At 38.9% G+C, this 16,400-nt stretch overlaps 2 protein-coding genes across 2 annotated transcripts in view; both read left to right on the forward strand.

Moving 5' to 3' along the window:
- Nucleotides 1-16,400, forward strand: part of LOC6030971 — a 79,684-nt gene that overhangs the window by 35,609 nt on the left and 27,675 nt on the right. The window contains exon 3 of the mRNA XM_038259466.1: nt 16,289-16,359. Coding sequence (XP_038115394.1) covers nt 16,289-16,359 — 71 coding nt within the window. The remainder of the gene's footprint in view (nt 1-16,288; nt 16,360-16,400) is intronic.
- Nucleotides 2,510-4,434, forward strand: LOC119768715. Its single transcript, XM_038259467.1, has 4 exons — nt 2,510-3,297; nt 3,358-3,662; nt 3,726-3,902; nt 3,978-4,434. Exons 2-4 carry the CDS (start codon nt 3,376-3,378, stop codon nt 4,051-4,053), a joined length of 540 nt encoding a protein of 179 aa, XP_038115395.1. The 5' UTR covers nt 2,510-3,297; nt 3,358-3,375; the 3' UTR covers nt 4,054-4,434.

Here is a 16,400-nt window from a genome sequence, read left to right on the forward strand (position 1 = left end):
ATTTCCCATAAAATGACATGTTCCAAAAAATTTTACAGTCGAGTAACGGAAAATGGGAGAATTTTTAAAACTTTTTTAGTGTTTTTTTCGATGAAAAATACGTTTCTTCGGAATTTTGAGTACGCCATCAAATCGGGCGTCTAATTTTACATAAAAGTCCCTTTGACACCAAATTTCTATCTCATCACCGTTTCAGGCTGCAAATTATTGAAAAACACCTCTTTTTTCGCATGTTCAAAATGGAAGGGGTCGTACCGCCCCTCCGTCACGAGATATCAAAAAACGGACCTCGGATTCGTGATCAGGGACAAAAGTTACCCCTTAGGACAAAGTTTCACGCAAATCGAAGAAGGGTCGGGGCAACTTTTCCCGATTTCTTGTGAGTTGGTAGAGAATTACCCTAATATAACCCTTAGTTGTTGAGATATTGCCATGCAAAGGTGTAGGGGAGAGTGGGGAGACTTGATCCCCTTTTTTTGTATCGCACATAACTCTATCAATTTCTCACAAAACTATGAACTTTTTTGCATGAATTGAAAGCTTAAACATTCATCTATGTTTGGCTAATAAGGGTATTTCATCAGATAAACTTTTCGAATCATGCCAAGCGTTTTAAAAAAAAATATTTTAAACCGGCATTTCAAAAATGTTAGGGGTAACTTGATCCCCCTTTCAACATTTTGAAGAAATCATAAGCAAAATGTTTCTTATTCATCCAAACTTTCAATTTTCTATAAGTTACAGCAATTTCACATAAAACCTGTACGTTTGTGTTCAAAATATAACATGTTTAGTATGTAAAATATTTAAAAACTGAATATATTTTTTTTTAGACCAAAATTAGGCATGTTTACGAAAGCTGGAAATTTTTGTTTACAAAACTTTTGAAAAAAGGTTCTAACTGCAGTAAGTTATGTACAGCTATACTAAAGGAAACTATGTATGAAAACCCAGCCCAATTAATTAATCTTGAGGCTGATTCCAGTGACTTTAAAAATTCAGGGATCAAGTCTCCCTAAACGCATGTTTTTAAACAATTGATTGTAAAAATAGTATGACGATAAATTTAACATCAAATGCGTAAGGGTTTTAGAGTTGATAAGTTTATCAAACAATTCATGTATAAAAAATATTTTTTTGAATATTTTTTGAGTGTTTTCTATACATATCAAAACAAAGAAAATAAGATCTCTTGGAAGTTTTTTGCAGCTCGTTTTAGAAAATTGTGTGTAACTCAATCTAAACATTTTTCATTTGTTTGCTTTGTTTTCTACAATGAGTTTTAGTTAATTTCGCACAACTTTCTAGAACATAGCTAATTGTTTTACCCACATGCTGACGAGATACAGGCTTGGGATCAAGTGTCCCCGGGGATCAAGTCTCCCTACTCTCCCCTAAAGGTGTAAAGGTGAAACATGCGTGAAATTTTGTGATCTTTTCAAAAACAATATTTTATTTTATTTATAAATCAAGACTAACATTTCAAAAGGCCAAACATTCAATATTACGCCCTTCTGAAATGTTAGTCTAGATTTAAAATATTATTCTAGATTTAAGTACCGCATAAAGTTTTTTCGAGCTAAAATTTTTGTTTTCGTCAAATCTTACATTTACATTTTAATGATTGCAAAAAAAATGAATTGTTGAGACTATGGTTTGTTTTTTCAATTTTTATATTTTTTACTTGCTGCTACGGAAGAAAAGATTCAGGGTAGGCGTCTCGACGCTCATGTAACCAAGCAAGCTGATGGTTGCCAGAACCAGCATTCTGATCAACAAAGTCAAAATAGAAAATGTTATGACATTTTACGCCTTTCGAAAATATTTTTTGCAATATCGATTGTAAAAATCTAAGCAATTTTGGAAAAAATAACTTAAAATGCCTGAAACTAAAAACTGGGCGCCCATTATACAAAAAATATGTAAAATAATCAATTTTCATCCATTTTGAGGTAATGGCGGGGTTGGGTTCAAAATTATGTACACTTTCAGAAATACTGAAAATAGGCAATACATTGGCCACAAATACAGAAGAAATCCTTTTTCTAGCTGAAAATATATTTTTTTTCAAAATCTAGTTAATAATTTACTTGAAGTTGAAAAATAATTGAACAATTACTAAAAAGCAATACTTTTCTTTACAATAATAAAAATTGTGATTGTTTCCAGTGGATCGATTTGCAACCGCTATGTAACCTTGTCAATCGTCACACGTCTAACTATCGATGAGCGTCGTCGCTGACATTCAACGAGTCCTTTCATCCTGGCCTACACAGCAAAAAATAGTGTAAAAATGGAAGCTTGAAAATGGAATGTTGAAAAAAGGAATGTTTAATATTACATCTGTTTTAGACGCATTGTCACTGAAAATTTTATCCTAACATATTTTACTCTTAAAAGGATTAATATTTCGATGGAAGGTGTAATTTTAGTACGATTTCGATGCAATATTGCATACAACAGTTTTTCGACCTTTTTTTCGATACCTAATTTCACAACTGTCAAAACTTGTTTTGAAAGTTTTTCAGGGGTCGCCCAACAAATCGCGGACGGATTATTTTGTTTTTTGTTGTTTGTTTGATGTGGCCAAGGAAAATCGTCGCGAAAAAGTGGTTCCGCGCGGTGCACTTCCAGTTCCTTTTGGGAGAAAGTGGGAATCTGTCCGGCAAGTAACGGTCAGGAAGATTAAAATAAACAAAGTGGCCAGCGGAGAACGGTTCATTTGTGTGCGCCGAGCGACGGGGTTGTTTTTTTTCGGTAGTTTTCTGGTGTATCGAATGCTTTCGGCCAGGGACGTGTCATCGGTTTGGTTTGGCGTATTTTCGACCGGTTCACATCCGAGGATCGTTGACTGCGAATGGGTCAGACCGGATTTAGTGCGATGCGAATTTAGAAGGTCGGGGCTGTGGGAACGCTTGGGGCGACTGGAAGAAAAAGTTTCTGGGATGTTTCGGGAACGTCAGCTTCTGTCCAGTTGGATCTTCCGTTTCGAAGCACAACACGGGACTGCTTTAGCGTACCCAATGATCGAAATCATTGAACGGCCGTGGCACGAATCGATCGTGTTTCCGCGGGGTGCATCTGTAATCTGCAACTCGACCAATCGGTAATTTCTGCCGATTGTGTCCGCTCGACCGGACACGCGGTGGAGATTCATTTCTCCGCCGGGAACATGATCACGCTGGACGATCCGGACACGATCAACTTTGGAGCGACCATTGAGTTCCGCCCTACTGACGGTTCATCAAGTCGCCAATCATCTGTCAGAACGCGATCGCTAAGCTGTTTGCTGGGGAGGTGAGTTTGACTTTGAAATGTTCTATATTCTACTTCATGACCCTCAATTTTAATTTGCAGTGCCGCAACCGACCCTGGATGATTCAACCATCGCAAGAGAAGCACCTCCACGTTCGGCTGCGAGATTTCCTGCTACGCAAGAACAATCCCGCCGTTCCGCTGAAGTACAGCACCAGTCTCAGCCCCGGTAAGTCAATTCGGTGCCTATCGAAGGTCCGCGTCTTTATCATAAACAGCGAGGGCGTCTCCGTAATGGCGTGTCCCCTGCTTCCCATCGACACGTGGCGGAAGTCTTCAGCGACCGGACAACGGCGCGTACTCGTCCAGCTGAGTCGAGCAGACCAAGCGACCGTCAAAGTCATTTGGTAAGTGGAATCAGCACAAACACTCGACAATTTCTTTACTAACCATCAGTGCTCTTTTAACAGTCCTAACCACCGCCGAGGAGCGTCCGGACCTGAACGCGTGCGTCGACGAGTCCATCTTGTGCGATGGGATTGCGCATTGTCCATCCGGTGTGGACGAATCGTTTACGTACTTTTGAGTACTGCTGCAGCTGCCGGCCGAGAGACCTACCGGCTATGCTGCGGACTGACCGTGTACCGGTGAGTTGCTGCACGAGTTGTAATTTTGCAAATATTTTTTAACCGCTTTCCCTCTCCCTCTTTCTCCCATTCCAGCATCTACCGCCGGATATCGGTGCTGCAGAAGCGGCCCAAGTTGCTCAGCTCGACGGACACGGCCGTGATTTTCTGACAATTCTGTACGGTACGCGGAGATTGACCGCGCCACCACGGTCACCCCGCCGAGTACTCTCCAAACATCTTCCGGTTCCTTCTCCGACACTTCGCAAAAAAATTGCGCTCTTCATTGGAGTATTTTTTAACGCTTAGTTAGGGAAGGACTTGCGTTCTTGGAACTGTTTAGGAGAGATAGGAATAACCAATAAAAAACAAAAAGATAGTGCTGTTGAACGAACCATAAAGTAAGTTATTTTTTGAGAGGACACTTATAAAGCTCGCGATAATTCAGGTCCAGTTGATGACACGGTGGCAAATTAATTGATCTCGTACTAGCCCGTTCTCGAGAGCGTTCTTGCTGGCCAAAAACCCTCACCTTGGCCCTAAATATACAAATTTGACGGAAATAATAAAAGAATTTGTTATAAAGCAAAGTTTGTTTACACTCCTTATACTTGATGACAACTCTATATCTATCCGCCTAACTCCACAGAAAATACGCAAAATTACACATTTTCAGAGACAATTTTCACCATTCATAGGTAATTTTGAGCATTTTCTGTTGCAAATTTACTCAATATATGAGGTAAAATTATCTCATATATGAGATAAATTTACACATTTCCAGAGGTAAAATTACACATTTTTTCTGACATAAAAGATGTACCCCTTCCCAGATGAAATATTACCACGATTTTTTTTTCTGTGTAATGAGAATGAACACACCAATCAAAATTGATATGTTTAAGCGTGCAGCAAAACAATGCCGTTTATGAAGCAACGAATTGCACCTCTCGCGTGTTGTACATGTTTCGCTCCAAGCATGTCAATCAATTAAGGCTCCCGATCCCCTGCGCCAGTGTCGAAGTACCTGGCAAATGTTAGATATTGCAGGCGCAGGTCTGTATCAAACGCGGTGGCAGTGCAATCTACCAAGCTGGTGTTATTTATTCCGCAAATGCATGAAATTGCTCATTGCTGAAACAGTGCTGCCAACGAACGTGTCTTGCTCAAAGGTAATCAACCGCCACCTTTCGACGATTGCTGCTGCCGGAATGCTTAAATATTTCATGGAATTGTTTGCACTTTTTTTTGACTTTATTCACTAGATTTGCTAAACTGTTTTTGATCGCACCAAGCAGCGGCGATTGCAAATTTCGTTCAAAATCCGCACTCGAATGCGGGCCGGAACGTGGTCGGAATGTTCAAGTCATGTCCAAGTACTTTGGCAGCAGGCCTTGGTTTTATTGCTTTAACCTCCCAGGCGAAGCAACCCGAGTAGGTACGCGCTCGATCGTATTAAGTATTCCGGCAGCGTGTGCCAACTCCGTCGCGAAGCAGTTCAGGTGGACGATCAATGGCGGATCAGCAGCAGTAGATCAACCGGAGATCTTGTGTGGATGAATATTTTTGGACTCGAAACCTGATTCAGCGATTGGTTTTGCGCAACTTGGCTGCGGATCAAAGATAAGCAAAGAAATGGGCAATCAATCAAAGTTGGCTGAAATTTAGCTGATTTGCATTTGAGTCGCGATGTCTTGCATCCAAGTAGGCTCTGCTCTGAAATTATGCGGGGCGAACCGAAATGGCCAACTTGATTGGTTTTGGGTGCAATCTAAACATATTTTTGTATGAAACACCGGTTTTGAAAATCATGTTGTTTATTTTAATTCAACACTTCGACTAGGTAGGCTAGCATGCAAAGGTAAACTTCACAACCAATAAAAAGTAAACATAACGATGCAATAAAGCGTCTGCCGATGTGTTGATTGAAATCTTTTAATGGTTTATTAAGCCATTCACACAATCCAAAAAACGAACCTCTTCGAAAAACTTGAACGATTTCGACACGTTCGTCCAATACCTCCCTCATACCTTTAAATAGTGATCGTTCAACTACGATCAAGTTGCTGACCATCATCACCCAGACACCACCACAACCTTAATAAACGTAAAATTTGCAGTACGTTTTTACATCTAAAAAAAAGCCCACATTAATCGCACACACGTTTATTTGCATTGTTATCCGAGCATTCGTTGGTGAAGGTTGTCTGAATCAACATGACTCGTCGCGTCCCGGCGCAAAACGCCGGCAATATTGCCCTACCTGCGGCTCAAGCAGGCAAAAAAGTGGGAATTTCCAAAAGAAAGGTTGAGGCCTCAACTGATGGCCAAAAACCGGGAATTTCCAAAAGGAAGGTGCTTTTGGAAGTGACATCGAACAGCAAAAAGACGAAAAAGAGCGACGGTACTGTACCGATGGATGAGGAGGAGGAGAACTCTTCATCGCACGAGGAGCAGCTTTTGAAGAACAACAAGTTCGCTGGACTGCCTGACGAGGACCAGGTAGCGGAAGCAAAGGAGAATGAAGTGAAACAGCGAAAGGAGAAACTGCCTCCTTTTTATGTGCGGCAATCAGCAGCAACGATCGACTTTCGAGCGGGGCTGGTTGAACTCATCAAGTCTGGGAAAGTCCAAGGCAACATTCGTCTGTGTCAGGACGGATTTAAGGTGCTGGTGCAATCCAGGCAGCACTATCAACTGGTCAAGGATTACTTGACCGAAAACGAGGCGGAGTACTTTACCCATGATGTCGTCATGGATAAGCCGTACAAAATCGTCGTCAGAGGTCTGTACGACATGCCAGTGGAGGAATTAGCTGCCGAGCTAAAAGTTTTGAAACTGGATGTGTTGGCCGTGCACAAAATGAGCCGACGCAACAAAGACATCAAGTACCGTGACCAGCTCTACCTGCTGCATTTGGCTAAGGGATCGACGACGCTTCCTGAGCTGAAGGCAATCCGAGCGGTTTTCAACATTATCGTGTCGTGGGAGCGATACCGACCAGTGCATCGTGACGTCACACAATGCTTCAACTGCCTGGGCTTCGGGCACGGAGGTAAGAACTGCCACCTGAAGCGTCGTTGCGCCAAATGTGGTACTGATGCGCACATCACGTCCCAGTGCATCCAAGATTCGCTGGTGAAGTGCCTCAACTGCAACGGTGAGCATTCGTCAACCGACCGAAAGTGCCCCAAGAGAGCTGAGTTCGTGAAAATTCGGCAGCAAGCATCGACGAAGAATCAGCCTCAGCGTCGTAGAACTCCTCCAGCCCTGGTGGAGCAAAATTTTCCACCTCTTCAACCGCGACGCCAGGTCCCGAACTTGGCACCGTTGCCGTTGGATCCCAGGAAGAGAGCTGAGATGAATCATCCACGGCCGGGTTCCAGCCAGGAGCCGAGACCGCCACCACCGGGCTTCAGCCAGGAGCCAAGACCAACCCAAGAACCAGCAGTTGAGGAAAATGGTAATGATCTTTACACCTCAACCGAACTCCTCAATATTTTCAAACAGATGTCCGCTGCACTGCGTGGATGCAAAACCAAGACCCAGCAGATTGAAGTGCTGACCTCGTTCGTCATCCAGTATGGATCGTAGGTCCCTCAAGCTGCTGAATTGGAACGCTTGCTCCATTAGGAGGAAGAACTTAGAGCTGGTGGATTTTCTTCGCGAGAAGGAGATCGACGTAGCTGCCATCACGGAAACTCATCTGAAGCCCGGTGAAAAAGTTTATCTGCAAAACTACAAGATCGCGACGCAGCTCGACAGGACCACGTCTGGAGGAGGAGGTGTGCTTGTCGCTGTTCATCGTGATCTCAAGCCACGCCGGCTGCCACACTTTAAGCTGGACATCATCGAGGCCGTTGGAGTGGTTCCCAGCCCACTCTTCATTGCTGCATACTGACGTCAGGTGAATTCCAGAGATGGTTCAGCAGCAAAATATCCAGAAGCTGACACGGCGGAGCGCAAAGTACATCATCGCTGGTGACCTCAACGCGAAGCATGAAGTTTGGGGCAACAGCAGGAGGAATCGGAACGGAGTGATTCTGCACAACGATCTGCAAAACGGATACTACAACGTTGTGAGTCCAGATCGTCCAACGAGGGTGGCTCGGTCTGGGAATCACTCAATCATCGACTTCTTCATTACCAATATGGCTGAGAACGTGGCTCATCCTGAGGTGTTTGAAGAGTTGAGTTCTGATCACTATCCGGTGGTTGTGGAGGTTGGAGCTTCCGTTACTCCGCAGCGGCAACCAACCCGGAAAGATTACCACAACGTTGACTGGCAGCAGTTTCAGCAAGTGGTCGACAGCAACATCGACTATGATCAACACCCGGAAACTTCTGCCGATATTGATCGTTCGCTGGAGGTGATCCAGCAGGCTATCAACCAAGCAGAGGCTGCCAACGTTCGGGAGGTTCCTGTTAATTTTAAGGTAACTGATATTGACGTAGATACTAAACACTTGATTAGACTTAGGAATGTTTATAGGAGACAATATCAACGGACTGGGGACTATGACAAAAGATTTCAGTTAACAATTTGAACAAAATCATACAAGACCGACTTGACAATATCAGAAATCAAGAATTTTCAAAACATGTAAGCCAGCTTGGGAATTATTCAAAACCATTTTGGAAACTTTCAAAAGTTCTTAAAAACAAACCAAAGCCTATTCCTCCTCTTATTGTTGAGGATTCTCCTTTGATTACATCCGAGGAAAAGGCAAATGCACTTGGGCTTCATTTTGTTAGTTCACATAATCTTGGCGCTTCCATGACCAGCCGTAAAGAAACATCAGTTGCCAATAGTATTTCAACAATCAATGACTCTACCTTTGAATTTCCTGCAGATTCCCATGTTTCTGGTGAGGAAGTCAAAGTTGCAGTTAAACAAATGAAAAATATGAAAGCTCCTGGCTTTGATAACATTTTAATCTAGTGTTGAAAAAACAGAGTGATCAGTTCTTTCAACATCTAGCCAATATTTTCAATAAATGTTTGCAACTTGGTTACTTCCCCACCAATTGGAAGCTGGGCAAAGTCATACCAATTTTGAAGCCTCAAAAGATCCAACATCGCCAACAAGTTATCGTCCCATTAGTCTTTTGAGTAGTCTGTCCAAACTCTTTGAGAAGGTCATCTATTCAAGGCTTTTGGATTTTACCAACGATAATAATATAATTTTGAATGAGCAGTTTGGCTTCCGAAAGGGCATAATACTGCTCATCAGCTTACGAGAGTAACTAAAATCATCAAGCAGAACAAGCTTGAGTCTAAATCAACTGCTATGGCTTTGTTGGATGTTGAGAAGGCTTTTGACAATGTTTGGCATGATGGTTTGATACATAAACTGTATTTATACGGTTTTCCAATGTATCTTATCAAAATTATCCAGCACTATCTTTCGGAGAGATCGTTCAGGGTTTTTCTGAATGGGATTGCTTCTGGATTATTCAACATTGATGCTGGGGTTCCCCAAGGAAGTATTCTTGGCCCACTTCTGTACAATATTTTTACATCTGATTTGCCTACTCTTCCTGGTAATGGTGTGTTGTCACTTTTTGCTGATGACACTGCCGTTATTTATAAGGGTAAAATAACCAGATATTTAGTTGGCCGTCTTCAGAAGGGTCTTGACGTTCTTTCCGAATACTTTGGCGACTGGAAAATTCGCATAAATGCAGCCAAAACTCAAACCATCATTTTTCCACTTTCCAAATCGGCCCGATTTGTCCCAAAGGATGATGTTTTGATTAAAATGAATGATGTTTCAATACCCTGGTCAAAGGAAGTTGTATATTTAGGTCTCATACTTGACTCGAAACTATTGTTTCGACAGCATGTAGATAAAATATTGAACAAGTGCAGCATTCTCATCAGGTGTTTGTATCCTTTAATTAACAGAAAATCAAAGTTATCTTTGAAAAATAAGCTAGCAGTTTACAAACAAATAATTTACCCCGTTATTGAGTATGCAGTACCTGTTTGGGAGTGTTGCGCTAGAACTCATAAATTGAAGCTCCAGCGTGTCCAAAACAAGGTACTCAAAATGGTTTTGAATGTTCCTGGCTGGACTAGATCAAGTGAGGTTCATGAATTAGCAGAAGTAAAAATGTTGGATCAGAAGATTCAAGAAAAATGTTTGAAATTCAGGGAAAAATGTGCTATATCTGAATACCCCTTGATTCAAGGATTGGTTTAGTTTATGGTAAGATTAAGTTAGTTTTAGGTTAGGTTATGTTTTCTTAATTTTTTTTTTCTTCATTGTACCTAGTGTTACAAAAATGATAAATCATATACTTTTAAAGTTATGAATATGAACAGTGTTTAAATCACGAAAAGCAAACTAAAGCTGAAGAGCCACAGCTGACCACTTATTATGTAAACCAAATGTAATTATTATAAGAAAGATTCAATAAAGTATATTTAATTCAAAAAAAAAAATTCACGTTTATTTGCTTTTTTCCCCTTGCAAAAGTACTCACGAAGCAGACTCTTTAACTCGCCTCATGATTGACCGCTTTGATCTGCGGCCAAGGTCGTACCGGGTTCAACTCCGAGCACCTTGAGTGAGGGCAGCCGCGAGCGGGGGGATTTATGACCCCCCTTCTAATGATCACCGCCAAACGGCGGGCAGAATCTGAGGAATCAGTCGAGCAGAAGCTTCAGAATCAGCAGCAGCAGGTACTAATAGTACAACTAGCCCGGTGTGTGGAGTTGGTGGACACGGTCGAAGGATCCTCGCGCGTCCAACCGTCACGTCCTAGGCCGTTGAGCTAATCGAATCAGCTTAAGTTAAGTAGGGGACGGCGCGCGCGTCGACGTGGGTCAATCAAAACAATTTTAATGACGCCGACGCTAAGCTAATTGGCGATTGGCACGTTCTATGAGATAGCTTAGACAGTCACAGCTAAGCTAGAGTTCACAGTGATAAATTCTGGTCTAGTAATTCAAAAACATGCATGATGTAAGCTTATCCGGAAATGACCATCACGCCGTAATCAAAACTGTAACAACCTACTCACACACACACAGCTGTAACATTGAGCCGCGTGACAATTACCGCGGTAGTATTGGCGGTCAATCGCACTTGTTATTCACCTGCTGCTGCCGCTGCTATTCATTCACATTCTCGGACGCGGACTGTTTTTGTAAGCTCCAATGCGAGAGCGAGGACCTGCTGAATATACAAACACCTCCTTTACACCTTCAACCGGAGCTGGATTACGATTTGGAGGTCAATTCGTGCGCCCGTCTGTTCATTGGTTGAACTCCGCGTGACGGAGTTCAGTGAGTTGGGAGGTTCAAGTAATTTGAGATTTTTGCTGGTCACGTTCGGCTGGTTGAGGTGTGTGACGAGGTTGATTTCATTTTTAATATGTTGATGAAAAGTAAAATGTTTACCCATTTACCTATGTTAATTTATTCTTTGTTGAGTCAGTTGATTTGAATAACTTTTTTTTAATTTTCCGCATCTGTTAAGTTGTTTTTTAGTTTCATAGTTACAAATAAAGTATTACAAACGGCCATTATTTTCACTTTTGTCAAGATTGAATTTACAAGACTTTTCATTTTTTTCTATTTCTCTTTTAACTAGGCTTTTTATTGACAAAATTTCCAGGATTTTCTCAAAACCAGGAATTTCCGAATCCCGGGAATTTTTATATTTTGTCCCGGGAATTCCCGAAATTGAAAACAAATCATAATTCGGTCTGGAAATTCAGATTTAGTTGTGAAAATAGATAAACAGTTGAATACTTAGTAATCGATGAGAATGTTAAAGCATTAAATTTGTATTCGACATATCAGCATGATAAGCTATATCAGGGAAAATTGTTGAAATTCTACTAAACAGATCCGCAAATGTGTACCACTTTAAATATTTTCTATTTAATTTTATATTATTTCTAAAAGACTGGGTATGAAATATATTTACGTTTACAACATATGTAATTATTTATCATCAAACACTGGTACCTGGGCAAATCAAGAAAAAATGAACGAATTAAGAGAGCTGTTTAGAACTATTTTTTTGAATGCTTTTTTTATAATGTTGGTTAAAACAGGAGCAACACAAAACAATAATTACTGCGATTTACAAATTTATTGCTTTAAAATCTCCTTTACCTATTCAGACTGTAGTCCCGATTTTCCCTAGATGGCGGTAGTAACTTAAAGATAATTCATAAAATATGTTTTATATAAAGCATGAAATTCAAAACTAGGCCAAAATTTTCCATTGACATGTATCATTTATTTTTTTGTTGCTTTTTTTATTTTCAAAGATTTGAAAAAAAAATCTGGTCATGTTTGGTAGATAAAGGAAAAAAATATAAACATAAGAGACTTAATTAATTTGAATCACAATGGATTAAACATTGTAATTAATTTCAAATCCAAAGCACAAAACATTTTTTTCATTTATTTTAAGCTACCTAAAAACTGCTGTCCTTGTTTAGATTGCAGTGTACATTATCACCAATTAATAGTATTGAGTAATTCTATTATTTTAAGCTTGAAAAATATATCAATTATAATGAAAACATTAGTTTTATGACTGTTCAAAAAATTTCCCGGTATTCAAAAATATTTTTTCCGTTTCCCGCGAAATTCAAAACCCGGGAAAATTAGACGCCCTAATTGATCATAATTTTGCTTATTATATTTAAACAGCCAGTATTCAGTGAGATGTGAGAATTTTTTTGAAATTATTTAACGAAATTGCAACGTTTCCAAATGACTAGGGTTAGTGAAATTTCACGATTTCGCGGACAGCGTGAAATTCGCGAAATTTATCAATTTTCTTAAATATTTTTTTTAATAACTGCTGAATAAGTATTACATTCAAAAAGACTTTTTATTTAAATTTAATTAGTTTTCAATTAAAAAGCTTGAAAATATATGTATGTGAAGTTAATATGAACCATTTAAAGTAATGTTCAGAATTTTGAGTTTTTATTACAAACTAACTAAATTTAGTAATATTTTCATTCGCTGTATTAAAAATTTAACTGCTATTCCATTTGAAAAGAATAGTTATGAAAGGAATTAAAAGAACCAAGATTTGTTTTATTCAAAATAAAATGAAGAGTATTTTTTATTTTTTGAAATCTTATTTTAAAAACATATATTTTTTTAATGGGTCTGCTTTATTTTAACAATATTTGTTTATTTGGGTGGATGATTCCCGTGAAAGGTAAAAATACTACTTTTTATGTTTTCTTTTTTTATTTAGGGGTAATTCTCTACCAACTCACACGAAATCGGGAAAAGTTGCCCCGACCCCTCTTCGATTTGCGTGAAACTTTGTCCTAAGGGGTAACTTTTGTCCCTGATCACGAATCCGAGGTCCGTTTTTTGATATCTCGTGATGGAGGGGCGGTACGACCCCTTCCATTTTTGAACATGCGAAAAAAGAGGTGTTTTTCAATAATTTGCAGCCTGAAACGGTGATGAGATAGAAATTTGGTGTCAAAGGGACTTTTATGTAAAATTAGACGCCCGATTTGATGGCGTACTCAGAATTCCGATAAAACGTATTTTTCATCGAAAAAAACACTAAAAAAGTTTTAAAAATTCTCCCATTTTCCGTTACTCGACTGTAAAAATTTTGGAACATGTCATTTTATGGGAAATTTAATGTACTTTTTGAATCTACATTGTCCCAGAAGGGTCATTTTTTCATTTAGAACAAAATTTTTCATTTTAAAATTTCGTGTTTTTTCTAACTTTGCAGGGTAATTTTTTAGAGTGTAACAATGTTCTACAAAGTTGTAGAGCAGACAATTACAAAAATTTTGGTATATAGACATAAGGGGTTTGCTCATAAACATCACAAGTTATCGCGATTTTACGAAAAAAAGTTTTGAAAAAGTTACTTTTTGCGTTTCTCTTTGTTTCGTCGTTCGTGTCTGTCGCGGGTGACCATGAACGGCCATGATCGATGACGACCAACTTTTTCAAAACTTTTTTTTCGTAAAATCGCGATAACTCGTGATGTTTATAAGAAAACCCCTTATGTCTGTATATCAAATTTTTTGTAATTGTCTGCTCTACAACTTTGTAGAACATTGTTACACTCTAAAAAATTACCCTGCAAAGTTAGAAAAAACACGAAATTTTAAAATGAAAAATTTTGTTCTAAATGAAAAATGACCCTTCTGGGACAATGTAGATTCAAAAGTACATTAAATTTCCCATAAAATGACATGTTCCAAAAATTTTACAGTCGAGTAACGGAAAATGGGAGAATTTTTTTTTAGTGTTTTTCGATGAAAAATACGATTTTCGGAATTCTGAGTACGCCATCAAATTGGGCGTCTAATTTTACATAAAAGTCCCTTTGACACCAAATTTCTATCTCATCACCGTTTCAGGCTGCAAATTATTGAAAACACCTCTTTTTCGCATGTTCAAAATGTCGTACCGCCCTCCGTCACGAGATATCAAAAAACGGACCTCGGATTCGTGATCAGGGACAAAAGTTACCCCTTGGGACAAAGTTTCACGCAAATCGAAGAGGGGTCGGGGCAACTGCTGTGTGAGTTGGCGGAGAATTACCCTTAGAATAAAAAAATCGTTTTTGTTGAAAAATATATTAATTTTGCAAATTGATTTTAAATCTTGTTTTTGAAAAGTGTGCTGAACCCTTAAAAATATATTTAATGGACTAAATGTCGCAGAAAATACAATTTATTCAACTAATTTCGAAAATTTTTGACTGGACAAGATTGTAAAATACTGCTTTGATATGAAATTCAATAAAATGTAAAATGATTAGCGAAAACATTTTAGCTTTATCAGTCGAATATTAAAAGAGCAGTTTAGTAAATGAGAATACGCGTGCCCTACATTTTGTTTCAACATATATTTATAGGGCCCATCGATACACCAGGAGGATTTTTTAATTAGGAAAATTTTTGCATTCAAATTAAGTGAAGATTTTTTTAAGTTTATTGAAGAATAACATATAATGTAGCATAAAAAGTAGTTTCTGTGATTTAAACATAGGATTTTTAAAGTTATTTTAACATTTTTCAAGTTCCGCGAAATTTGCGTGAAATTTGGTGTTTTGAAATCGAGGTCCCCGTGAAATTTTCTATTTTCGAGCGTGAAAAATCACTAAGCCTACAAATGACCAAATAAATAGATATCGTTAAAAAATGTACCTGCACATTATTTAAATAGCTAACTTGAAATTTAGGTTCAATCAACTCCCTGATCAATTTGAAGCAGGGTTGGCCAAAGCATGACATGCAGGAGGGTCTATTGGGTAGAATTAAAAAAAAATCGGTAATTTTCATTGCTTGTATTTCCTCAGCTTTTCGAATTGATTTTTTTTTTCAAGGATGAAGGATGATTTCTCTTGTTTGTATTCAAAACTTCGATAAAATGGTGAAGTTTTAGGAAACAAAAGTGTGTCAAGATGGTTGGAACATTTTTGAATCATTTTCAAAAGTGAGAAGAGCATTTAAGAGGTCCTGATAAAAATAAGTTATGATTTAAAAAATCTTACTATTTTCAGACTATTACAGACACTGCTTTTGAAAAAAAAATCATTTTTTAATCCTTTGGCTCAATCTTAGTATAACAAGATGTTGTGTCACAAACTTTATGTGGAAAATATATATTTTCTTGAGTTTGACAGTCTAGAGGTGGAAGGTTTAAGCTTCTTTCGTACAAACCGCAGCTTGATTAAACTGTTTAACTCGTTACCAAAACAATATGCAATTAGCTTTAAAATATTCCACCACCCATCTGATTACCTAACAGCTTCATTACGATGCTACCTGTTACATCGGAGTCACTTTTCTTAGGTGGCGTTTTCCTGAATATTTCAAATGAATTCTAGATAAACGTTTCAGTAGGTCCTAAAGCAAAAATTTAATTATTTTCAAATAAATTGAAGCATGAACACTTTTCGCTAATAAGCCTCGAATTTAATCCGTAAGCCCTTTCTAAACAACCATCTCGATATGCAAAACGATACGCGATGAGTCATGGGACGTCACCGCTGCTTCCCGCTCGGAAGCTTTGAAGAGGCCACCTGGCGGCATCTTACCCTGTGGTGTGGGTGGAGTGGGCTCTATCATCATATCATCATCACTAAACGGCGCTGCAATTGGCCACAGACAAAACGCAAAACTCAAGCCAATTGTTCCGCCTGCAACCAGATGCCGACGCGACGCGGTTTCGAGCAATCCACCTAATGTTTTGAACTGTTCAATATGAATACATTTATGAAATAACTTCTTTTCTAGAGTAATGACACAATTTCAAACATTTGCTCGTTTTCTCAACAAGAAACGTAAAGTTACATCAAAAGAAAGCGTTTTTTTTCCATACTGCAGTGCTGCCATTCACCGCCTAATATCTGTTCTTTTCGCTTGATTTCCACTTTTCAGGTTCATTGAAAACGTCATTCCTGGCCGGAAGCACTTTCAACGTCTCGTGGCATTTGGCGTATCCGCACCGGGTAAGTGTTTCGGTTTATGATAGTTTGTTTTGCTTTTGTTT

The sequence above is a fragment of the Culex quinquefasciatus genome, chromosome 3 (genome assembly GCF_015732765.1).
Source record: "Culex quinquefasciatus strain JHB chromosome 3, VPISU_Cqui_1.0_pri_paternal, whole genome shotgun sequence".
NCBI classification, from domain to species: Eukaryota; Metazoa; Arthropoda; class Insecta; order Diptera; family Culicidae; genus Culex; species Culex quinquefasciatus.

What these genes read in the sequence shown, in the direction of transcription:
- LOC119768715 (XM_038259467.1), top strand. Translation starts at nt 3,376, where the DNA reads ATGATTCAACCATCGCAAGAGAAGCACCTCCACGTTCGGCTGCGAGAT. An exon ending in GCGACCGTCAAAGTCATTTG is followed by an intron (nt 3,663 to 3,725) that starts GTAAGTGGAATC and finishes CTCTTTTAACAG; the next exon opens with TCCTAACCACCGCCGAGGAG. An exon ending in TGCGGACTGACCGTGTACCG is followed by an intron (nt 3,903 to 3,977) that starts GTGAGTTGCTGC and finishes CTCCCATTCCAG; the next exon opens with CATCTACCGCCGGATATCGG.